Source organism: Sparus aurata, chromosome 8 (assembly GCF_900880675.1).
Source record: "Sparus aurata chromosome 8, fSpaAur1.1, whole genome shotgun sequence".
In the NCBI taxonomy this organism is placed as follows: domain Eukaryota; kingdom Metazoa; phylum Chordata; class Actinopteri; order Spariformes; family Sparidae; genus Sparus; species Sparus aurata.
In genome coordinates, this window is record NC_044194.1 from 30,950,409 (window position 1) to 30,972,348 (window position 21,940).

General features: G+C 40.4%; 2 protein-coding genes across 8 annotated transcripts in view; one reads left to right on the forward strand and one right to left on the reverse strand.

The window, feature by feature from the left end:
- The window catches only part of ndrg4 (NDRG family member 4), a 69,944-nt gene extending 59,331 nt beyond the window's left edge, over positions 1–10,613 (forward strand). For 5 of the 7 annotated variants that reach the window (XM_030426413.1, XM_030426415.1, XM_030426416.1 and 2 more), the window contains 12 exons: positions 2–64; positions 673–733; positions 871–957; positions 1,069–1,125; positions 1,355–1,458; positions 1,553–1,609; positions 1,844–1,895; positions 3,307–3,354; positions 4,400–4,435; positions 4,572–4,623; positions 4,812–4,850; positions 6,696–10,613. In XM_030426413.1, coding sequence (XP_030282273.1) covers positions 2–64; positions 673–733; positions 871–957; positions 1,069–1,125; positions 1,355–1,458; positions 1,553–1,609; positions 1,844–1,895; positions 3,307–3,354; positions 4,400–4,435; positions 4,572–4,623; positions 4,812–4,850; positions 6,696–6,850 — 811 coding nt within the window. In that variant the 3' untranslated portion in view covers positions 6,851–10,613. The remainder of the gene's footprint in view (position 1; positions 65–672; positions 734–870; positions 958–1,068; positions 1,126–1,354; positions 1,459–1,552; positions 1,610–1,843; positions 1,896–3,306; positions 3,355–4,399; positions 4,436–4,571; positions 4,624–4,811; positions 4,851–6,695) is intronic. The other 2 variants (XM_030426414.1, XM_030426420.1) reach the window with 1 other exon arrangement.
- A 1,088-nt stretch (positions 10,614–11,701) lies between these two features.
- On the reverse strand, positions 11,702–16,123 carry LOC115586936 (olfactomedin-4-like). Its single transcript, XM_030426421.1, has 7 exons — positions 15,882–16,123; positions 15,104–15,226; positions 14,741–14,959; positions 13,911–14,061; positions 13,212–13,439; positions 12,618–12,786; positions 11,702–12,324 (listed from the first exon to the last, which is right to left on the reverse strand). Exons 1-7 carry the CDS (start codon positions 15,933–15,935, stop codon positions 11,889–11,891), a joined length of 1,380 nt encoding a protein of 459 aa, XP_030282281.1. The 5' UTR covers positions 15,936–16,123; the 3' UTR covers positions 11,702–11,888.
- Positions 16,124–21,940: the final 5,817 nt, after the last annotated feature.

A 21,940-nucleotide genomic window follows, 5' to 3' on the forward strand; every position in this document is an offset into this window, starting at 1 on the left:
GGTACCAGTACCCGACGATGGACCAGTTGGCCGGGATGCTGCCCACTGTGGTGCAGCACTTTGGGTTGGTGATCCCTGATTTTAAACTAAACATACTCCACATTTATTCACAGAGCCGACAGCCATCTGCAGGGACATCGTGTCTTCTTTTTACTCTACAGGTTGCCAAAGAGATTTTTTGGTGCTGCATAAAACTAAAATCGAATTGAATTGTCCTGTTCATACCAATTCTTCTTGCATTTTTTTAAGTACATTCAAAATGATCGTGAGGACAACATTTCATATCTGAATTTGTAGGACTCACCTTTCTGTTCCTGAGGCGTTGAACTTATTGTAGCTTCACAGCCTCAGCGTTTGATTCCTTAGCAGTGTCTCTTGATTGAAGAGTAAAAAAAGAAAAGAAAAGATATCAACGTTTTTCTTCCCAGTAGATGTAATTTTAGCTCGGACATTCAGTACCAGCCACAGCTGAGACGTACATCACTTTGTTCAGCACAAGCCAGAATTTCAGCGTGTGCTGCCAGCGCTACAGTTCTGCAGCCTCGTATATGCACAGCAGACTGTCACAACAGTGTTTGTACTATTTCACTGTATTCTCCACTCATATGAACTATTTCAGTTATTAGGAATCTTCAACACACAGCCTCTGATGCACCAATATTTTGTTTTCAGATTTAAGAGCATCGTTGGGATCGGTGTTGGAGCTGGAGCTTACATTCTGGCCAAGCTTGCTGTGAGTCACATCTCAGTGTTCAGATATTATATTAAATATTGAGCACCGATGCGTTATGTGTGGCAATTTCTGTCGAAGTGTCCTGCCTTTAAATCCAAAAGGAGTCTTACATATATTTCTGTGTCCTCTGCTCTCAGCTGATCTTCCCTGACATGGTGGAGGGTTTGGTTCTGCTCAACATCGACCCTAATGGTAAAGGCTGGATCGACTGGGCAGCCACTAAGGTACTGGTTTATAACTGCATGCTGGCGCTTTCGGGTTGGCACACTTACGCTTCTAAATCTGATTTATTTTTTTGTTTTCTTTTGATAACGTTCTCCCTGTCTGTCCCCTAGCTGTCAGGGCTGACCAGCGCTCTGCCAGACACTGTGCTGCCACATCTCTTCAGCCAGGTAAGCTCAGGATCCGGAAATAAACCGGCAATTGGTTTTTCAGTTGCTATTCTAATATTCAGGAAATGAAAAGGCAAAGAAAACTAAATTCTCAAATGAGTAACTGAATTTAATTGAATTATTTCATATTTTAGAGGAAATTGTCTTCAGGTTGTTGTATACATGAAGCAAATGAATCGTGAATTCATCTTTGCAAAGGTTCTGACCCAGTCTGTGTGTTTCTCTGCAGGAGGAGCTGATGAACAACACAGAGCTGGTGCAGAGCTACAGGCAACAGATCAACAACACCATCAACCAGTTCAACCTGCAGCTGTTCTGGAACATGTACAACAGGTGGAGACAGAAACATCTCCCACTCAGACACACATGAACACACACAAGTAATGGCCTCATCATCTTGACGCACATCATGTCTCGTCTCTTTCAGCCGGAGGGACCTGGAGATGAATCGCAGTGGGACAGTGATCAACGCCAAGACCCTGAAGTGAGTCAGTTTCATTTTTTTTTTTTAAGGATTCAGTTGATTTACATTAATTTATTTCATCATATACAATACATCCACGAAAGAACTCATTAGCAGATCAATGATTAGGATAATCACTTACTTGTTTTACTCAATCATTAAGGAGACTTTAATAGACACAGAAAAGTAGGTAGCAAACATGGACAATGCCTGTCCCCCCAGCTACTTGACTAAATATCCTGAATGTTCCTTTAGGTGTCCTGCGATGCTGGTGGTGGGAGACAACGCTCCTGCTGAGGAGGGAGTGGTGAGTCCATCATCCTATATAATCCGCCCGCTCAGAAGATTTCTTTTATCTCATTATTAAGTGCCTGTTTCCCCAGCTGTCCTCTTTCTTTGGCTGAACTTTTCCACTTCCTACTTCAAATTAGTCCAGCCTCAAAGAAATTTTAGTCCATCCAAAGCTCAATGCTTTAAACAGCCGACCGCCCCCCCTCCTCCCAGTTTTCTTGCCCTGTTCAGTGTTTTGTACTTGGCATGTAAATCCAGTTTGTGACTGTTTGTCCTCATTCAGTGAAACAGAAACAGGTCAGCCAGCACAGACCTGGTTCCCTCTCGCTACAGTCCTGCTGCACCCCGAGGACTCTGTGTCTGTTCGGTCTGTCCATCTGTGTCTGTGTGTGCAGTACATGACTTTGATACTATAGGTGTGCGTGTGTGTGCGTGTGTGTGTGTGTGTGTGTGTGTGTGTGTGTGTGTGTGTGTGTGTGTGTGTGTTCTCCTCTCCAGGGGCCAGATGGCCTCACTCTGTCTCTCGGGTTTCCTGGTTTGAAGCGGCCCAGATATTTATGCTTCTGCACCAGTTAATCTGCAGCATGTTCAAATGAAATCAAATCACCCCTGCTGTCAGATGGAGGAACGAGGCGGAGGTGCATGCAGGCAGGGCGGGGAGTGGTGTCGTTATAAAACATCTTGGAGAGAGAGGGGGATGGAGAGATGGAGAGTGACGGAGGAAAAGAGGGCAGCCGTGTGAGGAAATGAGAGACGTAAACAAAGGTTGTTTTATTGGATGTGACAGATGGAGGTCACGTAAATATTTCACGTCGGCTGATGTGTTCCCTCCCACTTGTACGACACAATACTTCATATTTGCAGCATCTATTTTGTTGTGAATTTGGTCATCCGATAATGTACCGGCAGATGAGCTCATTTATACAGCTAGACATTCCAAGAGCTTTAAAAAGAAAATTTTGTGAGATGACTTGCATTAATGTTAAATCTTAATGTGTCTGGACAGTCAAATATGAAATTAGTGAATCTGTGAGAAGGATTAAAGATTAAAAGCAGCAGGGAGGAAAACCCTGTAGTGTGTGTGTATGTGAGTGTCCAAAAGTGTGAGTGGTCATGTATCTGTTCACATCTGTCGTCTGTGTGTGTGTGTGTGTGTGTGTCTGTGTGTGTGTGTGTGTGTGTGTGTGCGCACACACTGCGGCTGTGCTCTGCTGGAGTGACTCATCTCTGCAGCACACTGCAGCATCTGGGTCAGTCACATACACACGGACCGATGTAGTCTCCGTACATCACCTATACACACAGCACACCCGGGCTTCCTCCACATGCCCTGGCCATCTTGAATGCTCCCCACAGTCAGCAGGTTTTTTGTTGCTGAAGCTCATTTGAGGCACATTCAGTTCAACCTGCTGTTTTTGTCCCTCAAGGTCGAGTGCAACTCCAAACTGGACCCGACCAACACCACCTTCCTAAAGGTAACTCTCTGTCCTTATCTGACCTACTGCTACACTCCATCATTGCACCAACATTCTGGATGAATGTGCAGGCAACATGTCAGTTTAGACACACTTTTTACATCTGCAAAAATGATCATAATAAGGACAGAGAATATGAATGTTTAATTTTGAACACTGTAAGGATTTGACACCAACATGCAGACTGTTTTGTTCAGTGCAGCTTTCGATAAAGAAACAGCTTACTTTACTTTGGTAAATAATGTAAATACTGAATAATCAGGGGCTAATTAGTCTTCACTGAAATTAACCCAGAGTGAAACATTACTTTTTAAAATAGACACTAGCCCAGTAAAAATGAAATCATAAAAACAAAGAAATACATGTAATAAAGATGAATTCCTTAACTGTGATACATTCCACGGCTCAGGTAGATCCTCTGGGACTCTTGATGTCATACTGTAGTCCTCAGCAGTGCTCTGGATGGACTTCCTGTGATCTTTCCATGAGACACATCTGAATGACTCAGAGAAAGTTATGATTCACTCCCCTGTCACGAAAACAAATAGAGCTCTGTGTTTTTTTGTATCTTAATGATTGGATCGAAGTAGCAGGTGCAACTTTACTTCTGCAGCAACAGAGTGTGATCATTTAGGCCAAATAACGCTGCAATCTTTGGTCTTTTCATTACTTAGCAAACCAAACTAATTTTTCAGAATTTGAATGGAGGAAAAGCAGAACAGCACAATTTCATAAGCCCAATACTTATATTGTAGCAGTCATCGTTTTATTTACATGTAGCATGCAGAAACAGATAACAAATGCACTGTTTCATACTGGATTACATAATGGAGATGTGACAGTGAGCTTATACAGTTGTTTCCAGCCAGGATGATTTCTATTGCTCCTCTTTAAAATATGAACTGCACACCGCATATGATGCAGTTACACAGTTATTGTTACTTGCAGAGCAGAGGCAAGCAAAGAGGATGTGCATTAGCTCTAGTTCCTGTTGTTGTGAGCTCTTAGCAGTGTGGTTAATTGCTGCTGTCTCGTCTCATGGTAGATGGCTGACTCCGGTGGACTTCCTCAGCTCACTCAGGTAACAACCGTGCATTATCTACCGGCTGCCGTACAATCGAATGAAATCAAAACTGAGACACACCACAAACGTATCATCCATATTTGACAGTGTTCAAATCCAGTGAAATTAAAAACTCCGACATGTTGTTTTCCAGCCCGGCAAACTCTCTGAAGCCTTCAAGTATTTCCTGCAGGGGATGGGCTACAGTAAGTATCCATTAAAAAAGAGCTGTGTTTTATGTGTGTATCTTTGCCTTTGGAGTCATTTCTTCTTTCTAAAAGTGGTTTGAGCTGTAATGTTGTAGTCATTGTGTCAGTGTGTTGTGATGTATTTCATGGAGAGGGACATGAGTTGTGTTAATCTTGCCCTCTGTCTCCTTGCCCCGTTCTCTCAGTTGCTTATGTGAAGGATCGGAGGTTGAGTGGAGGGCCAGGTACTTCCCCCTCCCTGTTCACCTCTGACCTCTTATTGCTGCCCTGTTCGATGACAATGGCATTTTGAAATTTCTTTCTTTTTTTTTTTTTTTATTTGTTTTGTTTATGAATACAATATTTTGGGCTGCTATGAAATTACTTTTGCTGTCATTTCCGGTGCTCTTTTGTTTTCTTATCCCAAGGACATTAAACCCCATTTTTGTTCTAGCAAAAATAATTTTTCCTCCCATGGAAAAATATACTGCCCTCACTACCCCCCCCCTCCCCCCATTCCTTTGCCATTACATCTCCAATACGGCTCTTTGCATGGCCTTGAGCAAAGCCTTTTGGACTATGTGTAACAAATGACCATTAATGTGTTACTTCCAGCATAAGAGAAGTGATAGTTTAGGCTTTAAGAGAATGGCTAACAGAAAAACTAATTTAGCTCCTTCAACCCTAAAATTAAAAACTAAAATAGTCCTCAGGATTTTTCGGATTTTGTAAGCAAAGTATACAATATGAAACACTAAAAGATGCACCATTGAGAATCATTTAGGGCTTTGGGCTTCAATATTTTCTCAAACTGTATCGCTGTCAGGATGAAAACACAAAACATCATCATATGAACAGACTCTTCAGTGCACTCGCAGCTTATTGTTTTTAAATTTCTGGCCACTAAACCGTGTTCAGCTCTATTTGCAGAATCAGAAACAGAGCTCTGATAATCCCACAGTACACTAGCAGGCCAGCTAGAAATGACAGACAAAACAAAGTTTGTGACTAGATGGTGAATATAGTTGACCATTTTGCAGCTTGATATTTTTTTGGAGGCTAAAAACCAATGGGAAAAGTGAATCTATTCATTATTTTAATGATTTATAATAATATGTAATGATATTATGTTGATCACTGCTGCTGGAAGTGCAGATAGGCAACTGTCTGTAGTCATGTTTGGCCTAACAGCTGAAGGGGATAGTTCTGTATGTTACTGCGTTCACAGCTTGTGGTGCTGCCCCTTAGTGGCCAACAAAATCTATGATGCTACATGGCAGGGTCCCCATCTCATCTGTAGGGGAACACTTAATTGTCGGTCATGGTTGCTAAATAATAATATCTATGAAAATAGTAATGTCATGTATGAATCCTACTAAATTTACTGTTGAATTATTATGATTCTGGTTCTAGGCTCAAGCTTAACACATTCAGAGACTGGGTTAATATATTGAGTTTGACAGGTCTTGAAGAACACCAGGTCAGTTTACTTAGTTTTACTGTGTAATTCACGAATTAATACTTGAAGGAACAGTTCATCCGAACATAAAAAATCCAGTCGTCATCTCCTCACATCAACGTTGATGGGAGAGTCATGTGAGGTTTCGTAGCCTACAAAATATTTCTGGAGTTTCATGGCTAAAATAATTGTTCTAACTTTTCCCCATTCACTTCAGTTTTTTAGGAGAACGCTGCAACGCTATTTTGCCATGAAGCTCTAGATATGTTTTGTGGACTACGAAACATCTGTCATTCAATTGCCTAGGAAATGAGTGAATAGTTTTCATTTTTTGGTAAACAGTTAATGAAGCTCTAATCTTATATGAGGTCTTAGTATTATATAACACAAACTGGGCCCAGAGTTCCTCCTGTGCATGGTGCCTATGATGTGTCTCTGTGTAGGCACATTAACGGCTTTAAATAAACAACCCCAACTCAGCTTTTCTCACCAGCTACAAAAAGGGATATTCCTCAGTTCTGGCATGTACTCCCCTTATCTCCCCAACATCAGCTTATTATATGTTTTTTATTTTTACCAAATGTAATGCTGAATCTTTGTCTTCCACCCGTTCCCCTCCCCTACCTCCCAGTGCCCTCTGCCAGTATGACCCGCCTGGCTCGCTCCAGGACGGCCTCCCTGACCAGTGCCAGCTCCATTGACGGGTCCCGCTCTCGGGCCTGCACCCATTCCGACAGCACTGAGGGAGTCGGCACGGTCACCCAAACCATGGAGGTGTCCTGCTAAGCTGAGCCAGAGAGAGAGGGAGGGAGGAGTTAGAGGGATGGAAGAAAGAGACAGGGAGGGGCAATACTGGAAGTGAGGTTCATGAATGAGGTGAAGACGGTTCTCTCTGTCTTTATCTATCTCCTCCGGATCCCTCTGTCTGCCATCTTCTTCCCTGCTCCACTGTAAGATACCATATGTATTGCTAACACCCTACCACACCTGTCAGTTAAAGATTAAGACAACTGTTTCCTTTCTCTAGTTGTCATTCTTGTGTTTGCTAAGTGTCTCCTCATTCTTTGCCTGCACCCGTTATAAATCCCCCCCCCCCCCCAAAAAAAAGGATAACCCTGTCGGTCGAACATCCCCAAAGCAATATGTGATAATGAGCTGCTGATAAGATGAACATCTGTCAGAGATGGTGAAGGTGCAGGATTTTAATGGGTAACATAATGAAAAATTGTAATGTATGAGTACTAAACAGTTTTTTCTTTTCTTGTAATGTGAGAATCTCTCTCTGTGTTGTTTGCAAAGGATGGTCATTTCAGAGGGGGTGTGTCCAGGATTTGACAGACAGCAGAACACAGCTTATTGTAGATGAGTGCACCTGTAGTGCTTAGAGAGGAGTCGTTAGCTGTTTTTAGTCTAAGAGCATAGCTAGAATACCCCACGCTGATTTAAAGCTGCACTTAGTAAGATTTTGTTTCATGATTGTAACTAAACTAAAAATGTAAGCGTGATCCGATCAGCCTGAATGCGGTTCAGGTTTGGATTACTGCTGGGAGCAGGTGGGCTTGTTGTTTATTGATAGGCAAATGTTATCATACACGCTTTCCAAGTAAAGTATTAAAAATCCATCTGTGTAATAACAGTCTGTTTGTTCAAGATAGTCAGAGACCTGAGACACAATCTGACGCTGGACTCAACGAACTTTGATTACATCCTGAGAGGAAATTAAAACCCAGTTGTAAACCTAGCCACCACATCACCACGGAGCTTGGCTGACACAAATTAGCAGCTTCCACCTGTTTTTACTGCATTTTATCTTAACAATCCAAAAGTGATATGGCCAAGTACAACTAAACTTATGTTCAAATAATCTTGATTTTGAGCAAATTGACAATCTGTAATTTGTCCAACCTATTGTTTAGTGTCAAAGGAGCATACAATGACAGATATAGATTTACAATGCGATGCAGGCAATGTAGCAGTAAATTTCATAGAAGCACTTAATCAGCATGCAAAAAAAACTTGGAGTGGAGCTAAATATAGGGAACTAAGTATTAGACTGCTTTAAAAGAATAACAAATAGATTATGAGCTTAATATTGATTTATGATGTTTGTATGTAGCGTGAGCTCTGGGGAATAGAGCTATATCTCTATTCTCTAGAGGAATTAGTATTATTCTTTATAAGCTTAAAGTGGAAAAAGGAAGTGCATATAGAAGATTTAATCACTTGAACTACGCTTGTCATGTTATGGTCAGACTGGTGACCATGACCAGTATACTGATGTTATTGATTATCACATTGATTAAGTTCAAATAGTCCCCTCATTACTTCCATTTGGAGCCACATTAGTGCACCGTTGCTGAGTGCAGCTTTACCTTGTGTGTCATCTCATATTTGTAAGACAATCCACTACATTACTATAGGCTAGAATACATATTTATCATCATGTATATGCATGTGAATGTGAAAGTAATTTTAGGGCATTCTAGTATCGGAGTAGTATCTAGTATTAGGGCATTCTTCATTAGCACCTTACATGTGGCTAGTTAAATAGAGCCATGGATGCAACCGCCAATCATTAGTCTGTAACTCCAGTGCATGGACGTGGTTCCGGCCGTAGTCGGCTCTTTGTGGTCTCTAACGTGACAATCACACTATGACCCAAACCAAACTAGACCAGGGGGACCGAGGCAGGACCAGGCTGACCCGACAAAACTTTCTGGGTCATCGCCAAAGAACTCGCAGAAGCCTTCCCTTACAGCGCCCAGCCCCTCTCTGTGGATATACCAAAGCTGCCCACACACAAGTATCCACAACCACACACACATTCCCATGTACACACACATTCTTACACATAAAAGCTGTGTGGGCTGTGCTTTGTAAGGGAACTAAGCCAAAGATAAGACATGAATACACTAAATTCACATCAAAAAAGGTAGTCATTGCTATGTGGTCAATGCGTGTTTTTATGTGCTGTGCAACCATAATGTCACAGATATAGTACATATATATATAGATTTAGACTAGTGAAGCTGTGTGCTGTTATCCGTTCTAATACTGGACCACCTTTCATTGTGATCAGACGTGGGGTCCCCTGGTTTTTGGCTTAGTAATGTACTGTATTTGTGTAACATTGTCACCTTCTTCCGTTTCCAGTTTTACACAAAACCCTTTGGTCCCCTGTCAGTAGGGGCGTAGCTTCCAATCGCTGAGGTGTGCGCTTCTCTAAGGCAGCCTGTAAGGGGCGGGGCTTTTTTGGAGCCATTTGGGCGCCAAGCTCGGAATGTAGGGCAACCCCCAGCCACCTCAAAAAAATAACCCCTTCCCCTAAAAAAAATCACAAGGTGCCCCGGCGCTCACAGGCAAACCAAGTCGCACCCTTAAAGGGCTATCAGCTGAAGTCACTTTTTAAAATGTTGGTCGTGTTAGTCGTGTTACTGAGATCCAGGGAACCCAGGAGAGCAGTTAGACTGACAGAGAATACGCTTTTTTTTCATGCAAAGAGAAGAACATAGAGAGAGATTCTGAATGAATGTTAAAGGAAAACGAATGTGTTTTTGTTGAAGCTGGAGAGATTATTGTTGAATTGTTTGAAATATCCAATAAATGTAAAAGATTGAAAAACTATCCTGACATGCAGGGATGAGAGATTATGATGAGATATTAGACACTCAGATCCAACACCTCAGTCGCTCCACTCTGAACCTCATGGATGAATTTTATGAACACTGAAGAATGCATGTAGCGGAGTTCGTATACAATCATACTTTCAGTGTTTATTCTCTACACTAAGCTATTTTCTGCCATCTTCACTTTGGTTTCCTCCAACACAACTTCTACCCAAACTGCCTGGGGGGCTCCTGAATGTATTTTGTCCCTTTTTGAAGTGCTGTACAGTATTGTCAACCTACGCCTCTCAGAACCCCTCACCATGGTTTGCACTTTCTTTCCTGCTCCACGTCTTTGACATCTAACCCTGTACATGAAACCCAGCTCTTTCCTGCTCCTCTGCAAGGTCTATTAATAGTGAAGCTCAGTAGCATTTGTGAAAGTCCACAGTAAGCTGCCACTGGATCAGTGTGTATAGACCTTGGTTCTCCTTGCACTTGTAGATACTTTTTATTTATAGAGCAGGTTACCCAAACCGAACACCCTAACACTGCTGTATTGTGAAGAAAAGTTATTTCTGTTCCTCTTCCCTTGGAGTTTCTGTTTTTTATAGACAACAATAGGGTGTAACCTCATCTTGGTATAATGATATTGGTTCATGTGTACTACTTCTATTCTTCTTCTTCTTACTGCCATTATGATTGATTTGTATTGAGCAATAAGTTCTTTTTTTTTCTTGTTTGGATTGTTTCATATTGTGGGAGTCTTCCTTATGAGCTTGTTTCTATTTACAACAGTAGAAGGACTCTTACCTGCTTTTTTGTCATTCAAATGTGTAATGTAAAGTTTAAATATATTATATATAAATACATATATAAAGTAAGCTGTCTCTGTCCATGTACTGATCAAGTAACAAGCAAGAAATAAAGACTTCATGTCAGAATTTGATGAGTCAGGTGTCGGATCATTTTCAAATGGTGGTGAGCAGCTCTCGCCTTTCTCTTTGCACAGCTCTCACTTGTGTTGTGACAAGAGCACATTTCCTCTTGTATTTCTGAGATAAACATTATTTAATAGCCACCACCCTGGAAAACAGATTTGAGGCTCTGCCAATATCCCACACATTACTGATCTTCAGACAGTTTACAATATTTCATTACTCTTATTTCATTGCAAACACTTCCCCTCTCACCTCAAGCAAACTGACTGATTCTGGAAAATTCTGATGATGTCTGCAATATTTCCACATTCTGTAGATACATCAGCTAAAGGTACAAAAGGTAGGAAAGAAGGAAAGGTAGATTACAGCGTTAGAGACATTTTTTTTCCTGACAGATAAGTATGTTTTATCATGATATAGCAAAAGCACCATGTTTTCTGATCGTCTTCTGTTTGCTGTGAATAGTGACTCAAAACCTATTAAATGCTTGCCTGCCTTTTAGTTATTATTATATTCATTATTATTTTTATAATAATGTAATAATATCATTCAGAACTCACAACCATGCCACTTTAATTGTTTTTATCCAAATTACCTTTTTAAATTCACTGTGATATTGTAATTTTCTGATGCAAACCACGTCCAGGCGGCAGAGGCAGTTTTGCAGGGTATTTCTGTCCCATTATGCCCCAACTCCTATACTCACTACCACGCAAAAAATCTGAGATTTGTTTGTCTCAGGTTTTCAAGATGTGTGTGTTTTGCTGCCATCAAGGTGAATAAAATCAACATTATAGGTTAGGTTTCTAACATTACTCATTACACTTTTTGATCTGATTGACTTTTGATTTTTGATCATCCACACAGGCATGTCTTTGACTCCTCGACATCCTAGACAGTTGTTTGATATAAAATACTTACAGCAGCTCAGGGGAAATAAGTCCTCCCCTTTACCGGTAGGTAGGTGAAATATATTCAGGTGCTGAGCTACTTTAAATTGGCTTAACAGCAGTTGGTAGAGGAGTGAAATGGAACAGTACAGCAGAAAGAAGAAGATAACTCAGAGCAGAACGGTACTGAGTGTGACATGATTCTGTTTTTGCACTATTAAATTTATTAGAAAGCAAATACACATGATGCTGAATGTAACGCACAGGTAATTTCACATCACCTCAATGCTTTTTTGCAAGGCCTTATTTGTGACTGAACTTTTCTTGTTTGATTACCAAAGCCCTTATATAAGTACAAGCTTTTATGGAAGATATCGGCATTATCTATTTATGAAAACAGAACCTTATAGGAGACCATGTAGGAGTCACAGTAGGCATGTAGCATCTGGTCCACAGGGCTGTAGTTCAGGGACAAAATGTTGGGATACATCTTTTTGATGAAAATTCCAAGGTTGAACCTCTCTACCCCAGTGGTAGTGTCAAAAGAATAGAAGATCTCCTCCGTTTCTTTGTCGACATACCGTGTTGCATAGAGCACACCACACACCATAAAGGTGTTGGTTATGCCCTGCTTGTAGGCCGAGGTGTGCCAGGTTTGGCCAAGTCTGAGCTGTTCATCGTCCTCCAGCTTGGCCAACACCAGGTTGCCAAAGTCCTGGTTGGTGGTGTAGATCACCCAGACACCTGACTCATCTGTAGCCAGGTCCAGGTCTGTGAACGGGTAGCATTCATCAAGGTGGCAGAAGTTACCCTTTGAGTTATACCTGAAAAACACAGAGGACAGAAGTGATGTTTCCCTTTAAGAAATGACAATTTTGAAAATACTGTATGTGCATACTGTACGTAAACAGTGAAAATCTGTATCTTAGTTTTCTTTGAATGCTACAGTATGCTGTGACTTGGCATATTAGTCATTTTAAATGTATATTAATCTTTTACAAAGTCTTATTTATTGTCCTAATAAAACTTCAGAAATCAAAACTTTATAGATGTCATGACTTGCAGATGCATTACTCCTGACATCAACAACACCCATTCAAACAATGAAGCACCGTACCTTGTGCCTTTGGGTAGTTTTATGTTGGTCACAGTTTTGGAGGTGAGGTTGAATCGACAAACTTCATCTTGGTTGTAACAGTTGTAGTACAAGGCCCCTCTATACATCACAACATTTGGACCCTGGATGGTGTTGGTGGCTGGGTTAGATGAGTGGATCTGGACATTACCTGGAAGAAGAAAAAGAAGATGAAGAGGAAGACACAAGATGAGTTGAGCCTATAATAAGTAAGCTATTGTTATTAGGGATTTACTGGTATGTTTTTTTAGGGCTGACACTGATAATTAGTCATCAAAGAGACAGATAAGCAATATTTGGAATCAATATGTATCTCTGGTTGGGTACAGAGGAGTGGATGTCAACATTTCCTAGAAGAAGATAGATGAAGCAAGAGAGAGGGAAGTGAATGCAAACATAAGTGTGTTTTTGTTATCATTTGTTAATATAAAAGGGAGCAATCAATAGTACTTCGCCTTAGTATCAGAAAGTCTCCCCAAACAGTGAATGACAAAGTTTTGTCCGCCATTGTTGTCCAGAAACATATACAAATAAAACCCTGTTGCACAAGGTAGCAGATTCTGAGCGGTTCTTTACCTGGGGTGCTCTGCCCAACGATGAGAGCGCTTAGGCTGGAGTATAGACGGACATAGTTGGAGTATCTATCGCTGGAAGTCATCATCACCAGCCAATGCCAGCTCTCCTTCCCAGCCTCTGGTTTGGAATCCCGACCCCAGGCTCCATACCTATAGGACCCAGGATATTCTCCTTCTATATACATCCTCGGCCCGGTAATGTTCCGGAACTGACCGCGGGGACACTTACCTTAAAAGAAAAAACAAAATGAAACCGAGAGGTAGATAAACTACACCAATACATCTGTGAGCAAGGCGTCCACTGGTTGATGATTGCCTCCTAATTGTGGTGATTGATGCAGAGAGCTTCCCACAGTTCATTTATAGCCTACATTGGCTCTTAGTGGGGAGGGCCCTTCACAGCTGTGAGTGCCAATTTCTGGTGCGGACAAAGTGGACAGAGATCCAGAATGTCCACTGTTGTTGGGTGTGATTTTGCTGGTGGATAAGGTCTGGTTGCAACTGATATTGCTCAGGTAAAACAAACAAATTCATTAGGAACAGAAATGAAATCAGGAAGCCCAGTCAGTACCTGTCGGTTAAATTTGCAAAATATCACATCTGGAAATACACACAAAAAAGCAATTGCTACATTACCATAACAATAATTTAAAAAACAAACTCCCTACAGTCTGTTGTGCAGTACAGTTTGGGGACATACCACGTGGAGGCTCAGTGGGTTGCGTGGTGGGGCGTCCATTTTTGCACTTGGTCAGGTTGCTTTTCAGAAGCTGGTTTTCTCGTTGTCTCTTCACCACCTGCATGATGTCATACGTCTCCAGCTCCTCCATCTCTGCTTTTAGGTCCTCCAGCTGAAAGACAGTTGTAAAGAATGCCCAAGAATTCAGTATTACCTGAAAACTTTACTGGTTTTTCCATCAATTGAACAAAAAAACATAAGTTTAGGCAACACATTTGAATCAATTAACTTTTTGCTTTTTAGCATATTCTTCATCATAAAGCGCTATCTAAAGCACTTAGAATGTAGTTGAACATCATCGTTTTTGGGGGTTGCCAATATATTCCGATTTCTTCCTCTTTTTTCCTTTCTTTGCTAACATGATATGTCATTTTATCATTCTTAAAAAAATCAAATTCTACCACCAAACTTAAAAACAATATATCTTGCCTAGACAATAGTTCTTCCATGTGGATTTATTCTTTTTTAAGTAAACCAAATAAATACTGATACGGTTTTGAAATCTGAAAAACATTTTGTCTGAGGATCTGACAAAAATGCAAGGTGATAGGCAGATGCCAATATGAGCAGCCCTTTATAAATGTAACTGCTTTTTAGCCCTACCTGATGAGCATTCAAGTCAACTGGGGGCTCTGCATCAGTTTTACTTCTCCATTGTATTTTCTTGGCTCAAATTACTTGGCTATTATAATATTAATTCACTGTACTATATACCTTTTACAGCTTGCCCAGGCCTTCTTGAATGATGCCACCGGTGAGCAGCTGGTGCTTGTCTCTCTGTGTGAATGTACCTGTTTAGTGGCATTAGTAGTAAGATGCTGGTCTTCCAGGGTTGTGCTGTTAAGCCGGTCAATGAGCTGCATGATCTCCATCAATTCGTTCTCTATCACCTGCAGACTGATAACTCCATAGAGCTCTCCATCATCCTCCCTCTCCAGAGTCGACACGTCTTCCGCCAGCCGGGGCAGACGTCGTTCCAAACCCAGCAGCAGACTCTCCAGCTCCAGAGTCTGCAGAGAGAGGAGACACCACTCAACATCAACGCATACACACATAGTTGTTGTTTATTCAATTACTATTATAACATATTTTAACAGTTTTACAGCTGCTGAGGGAGGCTGTGTTCTGTTGTAGAAAATAACAGTACTAGTTACCTTCTGTGGGGTGATGTACGTGTTACATCTTGATGCATTGTCCTCCACTGCGCTGAGTTTATCATGAGGGAATGCCTTTTCTGAATTAGTAAAGTCACATACACACTTATCACGGGAAGGAGCCTGAAATCAAAAAGATCAAACATGACATGTAAGAAGTAAATACTGAATATAATATGTTAAAGTGTCTACATTTGAAATAGGGAGTGGATAATATTTTGCATCAAAGCTAAAACTCTTGCCAAAAAATGCAACCTAGGCTTTTTTTTGTGAATGTAGCCGAGTCAAACCTTCATGTAAAAGCATAATTACAACGAAAGAGGCGCTTTTAAGATTTATGGTATTTTCGTTTTCAGATCAAACTAATTTTCAATGGGAGTACTACGGCACTTTTAAGAAAAGAAAGTTTTTGAACAACTCACCTTAGCAGTTGCTTGTTCGGCTAGCCGCTGTCCTGCCAGCCGAGAAAAATATCTATCTCCAAATGCGACGTAACATGGAGGACAGTTAAGTTCAAAAATTTATTTTTTAGTAAACTCTGTGTACACAAACAATGTTCTCAATGCTCGTGTTATTGTGTAGAGACCCTGTGATACTACAAGCAAAGTTTCATGTTGTGTTGAGCCTTCTTAATGTTTTAAAGATTATACTTTTACAAGAAGGTTTGACTCGGGTTCATTCACAAAAAAAGCCTAGGTTGCATTTTGGTGAGAGTTTCGCTTTAAAGCAGATGAAAGTCATTTAAGAAAAGAATAGCAGTCAGTCTGTGTTTTCTTACCTGTTGGGTGAGGGTGATCAGAGCACACAGAGGAACGATCACATACAGCTTCATGGTGGATCAGAGAGCAGAGCTCGATGAAACAGTCCCTGAACACAGTTCAAATTTGACTGCAGTAGCAGCTTCTCACTTATGAACACTCCCACTAACCTCTGCATGTGAGAAATGAATGTGTATGTCTGTTTGTGATGTGTTTAGTTTAGAATGTGATTACTTCCTCCTTGAGGTTGGACTTGATTTACATGAAGGTTAGAGGTTGATACACAGATGCAGCTTTAGCCAAACTGAAACATGTTTGAAACTAAAATGATTTCTTACGGAAAATAAACTTGCTATGCCAAGTCTTGGAGTTAGCTGAGACATCCCCCAAAATCCTGAGCAGCCACATATCACTGAACATGTTGACAGTTGAGTTAATTCATCTTTATTGTTTGTCTAAATTCAGGGTGGGTATTCATTGGACTTTGAATGGGTTTCACTGCATCCAGTTCTCAAGCAACCTCGTGTCAGGCTATGATTACTCCCTTTTAAATGTACTTTTAAAATCTGACTCGTGCTGTTGTTGTACAGACCAGACACATTCAGGTTGTTATTACAGTGCCTATCATCCAACTTAATATTGATAAATCGCTTTTATTTGACAAACCTGGATGCAAAAATTAACTACAGAGGTTTGACAATCTGTAACTAAATCAAAATACTGGAATCAGTGTTATATCAGTGTAAGCCTTACCCACATATAAAACCGGTGGCACAAAATACCATTTCTAGCCTAATATCTTTATGTTTCTCTCACATCCACTGGGATTATTGAGGCTGGATCTTCCGCTTACAGGTGACTCTTCATTGAAGTGACCAAAGTGAGTATTAAATGTGGTAAGCTCATCAGCGTAGCCTCACACATGATGGGGGCAATCTAGCTTTGGAGGTTTGTGATGGCCTGGATTGCTTGCCACATATCTTTAGTGCTGTTGGTGTTGAGGTCCCTCTCCATTCTCTGCTGATGTCTCCTCTTTGCCTCCCTGAGACCAGCTTTCAGTTTTGCTATGGTGGTGCTGCATGTTTCCTTGTCATCCTACACTAAGGAAGCTTTTTGGCTCTGGATGGATCCATCACCTTATCATTCATCCAGACCTACTGGTTGGGGAATAGTTTATATCGTCTTTGCAATTGTCAGTGCCCATAGCTCCTTCTGTCCTCATATTAACTTCTTTTTTTTAGAAGTAAACAGTCTGAGCAGACCGGAGATGGTTGGTCCTTCAGACCACAGTGATGATACTTGAAGATGGGAAGTTAATACAAATGTTGAAGGGTGAGTGTCTCTTTTGGTTGTGGGTTTGCAGACTTGCACGTACAGTGTCTGTCCTGAAGATGCGGTGAAGGATTCAGGAACAGAAAGTCACTACTCTGCACTGGGCTCATAATAAATACACAGAAGAAATTACGCACCGGAACAGACTGCAGCATTTTTCTTGCATGTTTAATTCTGTGGTTTTGTTACACAGGCAATATGTTGTTATGGTAAGTACACCATTGGTTGTGCATTCTACGTTGTTTTAAGAGTACCATTTACACCAAAGTGTTTATGTGATCAGTCCTTTGAAAACTGTATAATCTTATTAATACTATAAACAAAACAAAATTTGCCAACTTGTTTCTGTAGTTTTCTGTCCATAGACTGCACATTTTAGTGGTTTTGTGTTGGAGAAAAAATTAACCAATCAGATATTTTTCTACGGTGTCTCTGGGGAGAATACCTTCCATCCAAGCTATTCTATTTCCTTTATAGAATGCCCTGACCATTAAATGTAATGAGAGTGTACATTTGGATTTGATCAACCAATCATATTTGGATTTGTAGCCAATGGGCGTATTCTTGAAGAGTTTTTACGGCTCCAGGATATTCTAAAAGGCCTGCTTGTTCAGTCATGCGAGACCTAGCTTAACTAACGAGTTTAAATAGTGAATTGTGATTGATAGCCGACGTTGAAAATGGCAACAGGTGGAGATGATATTGATACAGCAGGTGGAGATGATATTGTCGCAGATTTATTGTCATTACCTTTTTCAAGACGACCATTTAATGCATAGATGGACATTGTTAAAAAAGGCCGCCCAATGCCTGAACACCTCAAGCTCAATCAACTTGCAAAAGCAGGGTATATGTGCCATTTTCAGACTAGCAACTGGGAACGATACACTTGGCTTACAGGCTCAGTTCGACGCAAGAGGCTCTACTGCCGGGAGTGATTGTTGTCTGGGAACGACAAGGGTGCGTGGAATTGGAAAGGCTATGATAATCTCAGCAGTTTAACTAAGGCTGCAAAAAAACACCAAAACACAGCTGGTCATCTTAACGATTACCATGAAAACTGACACAAGGGTTTGATCCAAGAGTGAATAGCTGATTTTGCAACAGTGTTGCATCTCGTTGAACTGGTTGCATTTTGTTTCCACACACTTGTTGAATGATTGTTCATAAAGTGACTGTCTACCTGACGTCCAATAGTGTGTGCGTGTGTGGCTGCGTGTGTGGTTGTATGCGTGTGTGGTTGTGTGCATAATTAGAACAATGCAATTTTGAAGATAGAGCAGTAAAATTATAATTTGCCTAAAGCTTAAAAATGGCCAGGGACCCTACGTATTTTTCGTTAGTGATATTTTTTGGGGGGGCGAGGAGTAATACAGAAGGCACAGTTCTGATAGGCATGGTTTGCCACTGAACAATACAATAGGTTAACAATACCCTTTAAAAAGTCAGTTGAATTATGATGATTTGCAAGCACCTGTTTTTAAAACATCTCATACTGCTATGCGGACTGAACCTAGGTTTCTTACATCTCAACTTATTTGAGCTAGATTGCAGTCAAATAAAGCAGCATTCTCTGTCCTCTGGTTTCTTGTTTTCTTTACGATGAGACTGGATTCTTGGGGAATCTTAATATGGAAGGTATGGTACAGTATTTGTAGTAAAGATGTGGTTGCAGGTGCATATAAAGATTGATTTGTTCATTGTGTTATGTAAACTTAACTTTTACTATCAAATATAAGCCTAAAAGGAGACAGCTAAACCTCTACTCCAAACACTTCCTGTAACTGTAATCCTGGACTAGGCTAGCAATAATGTATTTTGACCTTAAATGGGGAATAGTAACGGTAGAGGAATGAAGAAAAGCACATGCGGCTTTTGTACTCACTCACTGTCTGTATTAAGTTACATTTAAAAAATTCTAATTCAGACAAACTGGCATGTGACCAAGTATGAATACTTTTAGTAGAATACTATCAGGACCACAGATACCGTTACTTAGTAACAACTATTTAAATTATCATTTATGTTACTTATTACCCAAACAATGAACTAAGAGCATATTATGTTTTTAACCCACTAACTTATTTCTGCTGCTGCATGAATCTTCAGTGACAAAATAAGCACTTTTATCTCACAGCAACAGCATAAATGTAACAGTTACTGTCTTAAATGGCGGACATAGGAAAAATAAACAGATAAGGCAGTACAGCTATAGGTCTCCTTATGCTAGCTTACACATTGCCTGAGTTAGCAAGAACATTTTTTAATAAAATACAAGTACAAAACATATCTTTTCTTTTACATTAAATAACACTAACACAGCAAAAACGTTTATAGATGTGTGTTCACAAGTATACAGTGCTTTATGTACCATAATTACCTTACACAAGAGGAATAGTAATTGGAGATTGTGATGTAACTTGGGTGTAGTAATTTGCGTAATTTGCGCCACAAGAGGTCACTGCACCCTGGGAGCAGTATATGCGTTACAGTTAAACTGGGACTTCCGGGTCAGAGTTTGTTGTATGTTTTGAGACAAGTTAATCACGGAGGCTAAAATGCTATGTCCTAGTATGTTCGTGGATGACCATTGATATTTAACGGTCAAGTTAAACCGCTTGAGCCATTAAACTTCATGACAGAGAGGAATGGGGAAAACCACACGAGGCTCTTGCACTCACTCGTGAGGAAACAGAGCTTAACCTCCCCCTAGTGGAGCCCCTAAGCATTACCAACAGATCGCTGAACAATTAAACCACTCACCCAAAAATCTACATAAGCAATCTCCATTACTCTCTTTCTATCTCACTGACTGCATACCGTAGAAAACAATACTAGTACGCCTTAACAACCAAAAATGAGATGACATGTTAAGAACAAATACTACTGTCATAACTGTATGAGTGTCTCTTCTCTGTCACAGAATACCTATAACACATGCCCCAGCTCCCTTATTGTTGTCTGTGTTACACTCATCAGCGTAGCCTTACACATGATGGGGGCAATCTAGCTTTGGAGGTTTGTGATGGCCTGGATTGCTTGCCACATATATTTAGTGCTGTTGGTGTTGAGGTCCGTCTCTAGTCTCTGCTGATGTCTCCTCTTTGCCTCCCTGAGACCAGCTTTCAGTCTTGCTGTGGTGCTGCATGTTTCCTTGTCATTGTACAATAAGGAAGCTTTTTCGGCTCTGGATGGATCCATCACCTTATCATTCATCCAGACCTACTGGTTGGGGAATAGTTTATATCGTCTTTGCAATTGTCAGTGCCCATAGCTCCTTCTGTCCTCATATTAACTTCTTTTTTTCAGAAGTAAACAGTCTGAGCAGACCGGAGATGGTTGGTCCCTCAGACCGCAGTGATGATACTTGAAGATGGGAAGTTAATGCAAATGTTGAAGGGTAAGTGTCTCTTTTGGTTGTGGGTTTGCAGACTTGCACGTACAGTGTCTGTCCTGAAGATGCGGTGAAGGATTCAGGAACAGAAAGTCACTACTCTGCACTGGGCTCATAATAAATAAACAGAAGAAATTACACACCGGAACAGACTGCAGCATTTTTCTTGCATGTTTAATTCTGTGGTTTTGTTACACAGGCAATATGTTGTTATGGTAAGTACACCATTGGTTGTGCATTCTACGTTGTTTTAAGAGTACCATTTACACCAAAGTGTTTATGTGATCAGTCCTTTGAAAACTGTATAATCTTATTAATACTATAAACAAAACAAAATTCGCCAACTTGTTTCTGTAGTTTTCTGTCCATAGACTGCACATTTTAGTGGTTTTGTGTTGGAGAAAAAATTAACCAATCAGATATTTTTCTACGGTGTCTCTGGGGAGAATACCTTCCATCCAGGCTATTCTATTTCCTTTATAGAATGCCCTGACCATTAAATGTAATGAGAGTGTACATTTGGATTTGATCAACCAATCATATTTGGATTTGTAGCCAATGGGCGTATTCTTGAAGAGTTTTTACGGCTCCAGGATATTCTAAAAGGCCTGCTTGTTCAGTCATGCGAGACCTAGCTTAACTAACAAGTTTAAATAGTGAATTGTGATTGATAGCCGACGTTAGAAAATGGCAACAGGTGGAGATGATATTGATACAGCAGGTGGAGATGATATTGTCGCAGATTTATTGTCATTGCACAGACTGCAGCATTTTTCTTGCATGTTTAATTGGGTGGTTTTATTACACAGGTTGTTTGTTGGTGTTGTTTGGTGACTACAGCATTTGTTGTGCATTCTACAATGTTTTAAGGGTACCATTTACACCAAAGTGTTTATGTGATCAGTCCTTTAAAAAACTGTCTAATCGTACTCTGCTGCTCCAGAAGTTTAACAATACAATAGGTTAACAGTACCCTCTCAAAAGTCAGTTGAATTATAACGACTTGCAAGAATATCACCTCGGTTCCTAACATGTCAGCTGATTTTAGTTTAGGTGCAGACAAATAAAGTAGTGTTCTTTATCCTCTGGTTTCCTGTTTTTAATTCCGCCTGCCATGATGTTGAAAGAAAAATGGTAAGATAAAAGAAAAAATTAGTAGAAGAGGAATGCATTGGATAAATAATGTACATATGAAAGTGTGCAGGAGTGATCAAAATCCTGGACACAGAGAAGTGACAGTGAGCACTTTGCACTACAGATATTTTAAGAGGGTCAATTTGGTCAATTCCAATTTAATTTTTAATATTTATGTTTATGTAGCAATGTACAATTGTGCAATTATATTTTCGATCT

Coding starts and splice junctions, on each gene's coding strand:
- LOC115586936 (XM_030426421.1), bottom strand. CDS start 15,935: ATGAAGCTGTATGTGATCGTTCCTCTGTGTGCTCTGATCACCCTCACC. Junction 14,960..15,103: donor CGTACATCACCCCACAGAAG/GTAACTAGTACT, acceptor CTCTCTCTGCAG/ACTCTGGAGCTGGAGAGTCT. Junction 14,062..14,740: donor CTACTAATGCCACTAAACAG/GTACATTCACAC, acceptor ACTGTCTTTCAG/CTGGAGGACCTAAAAGCAGA.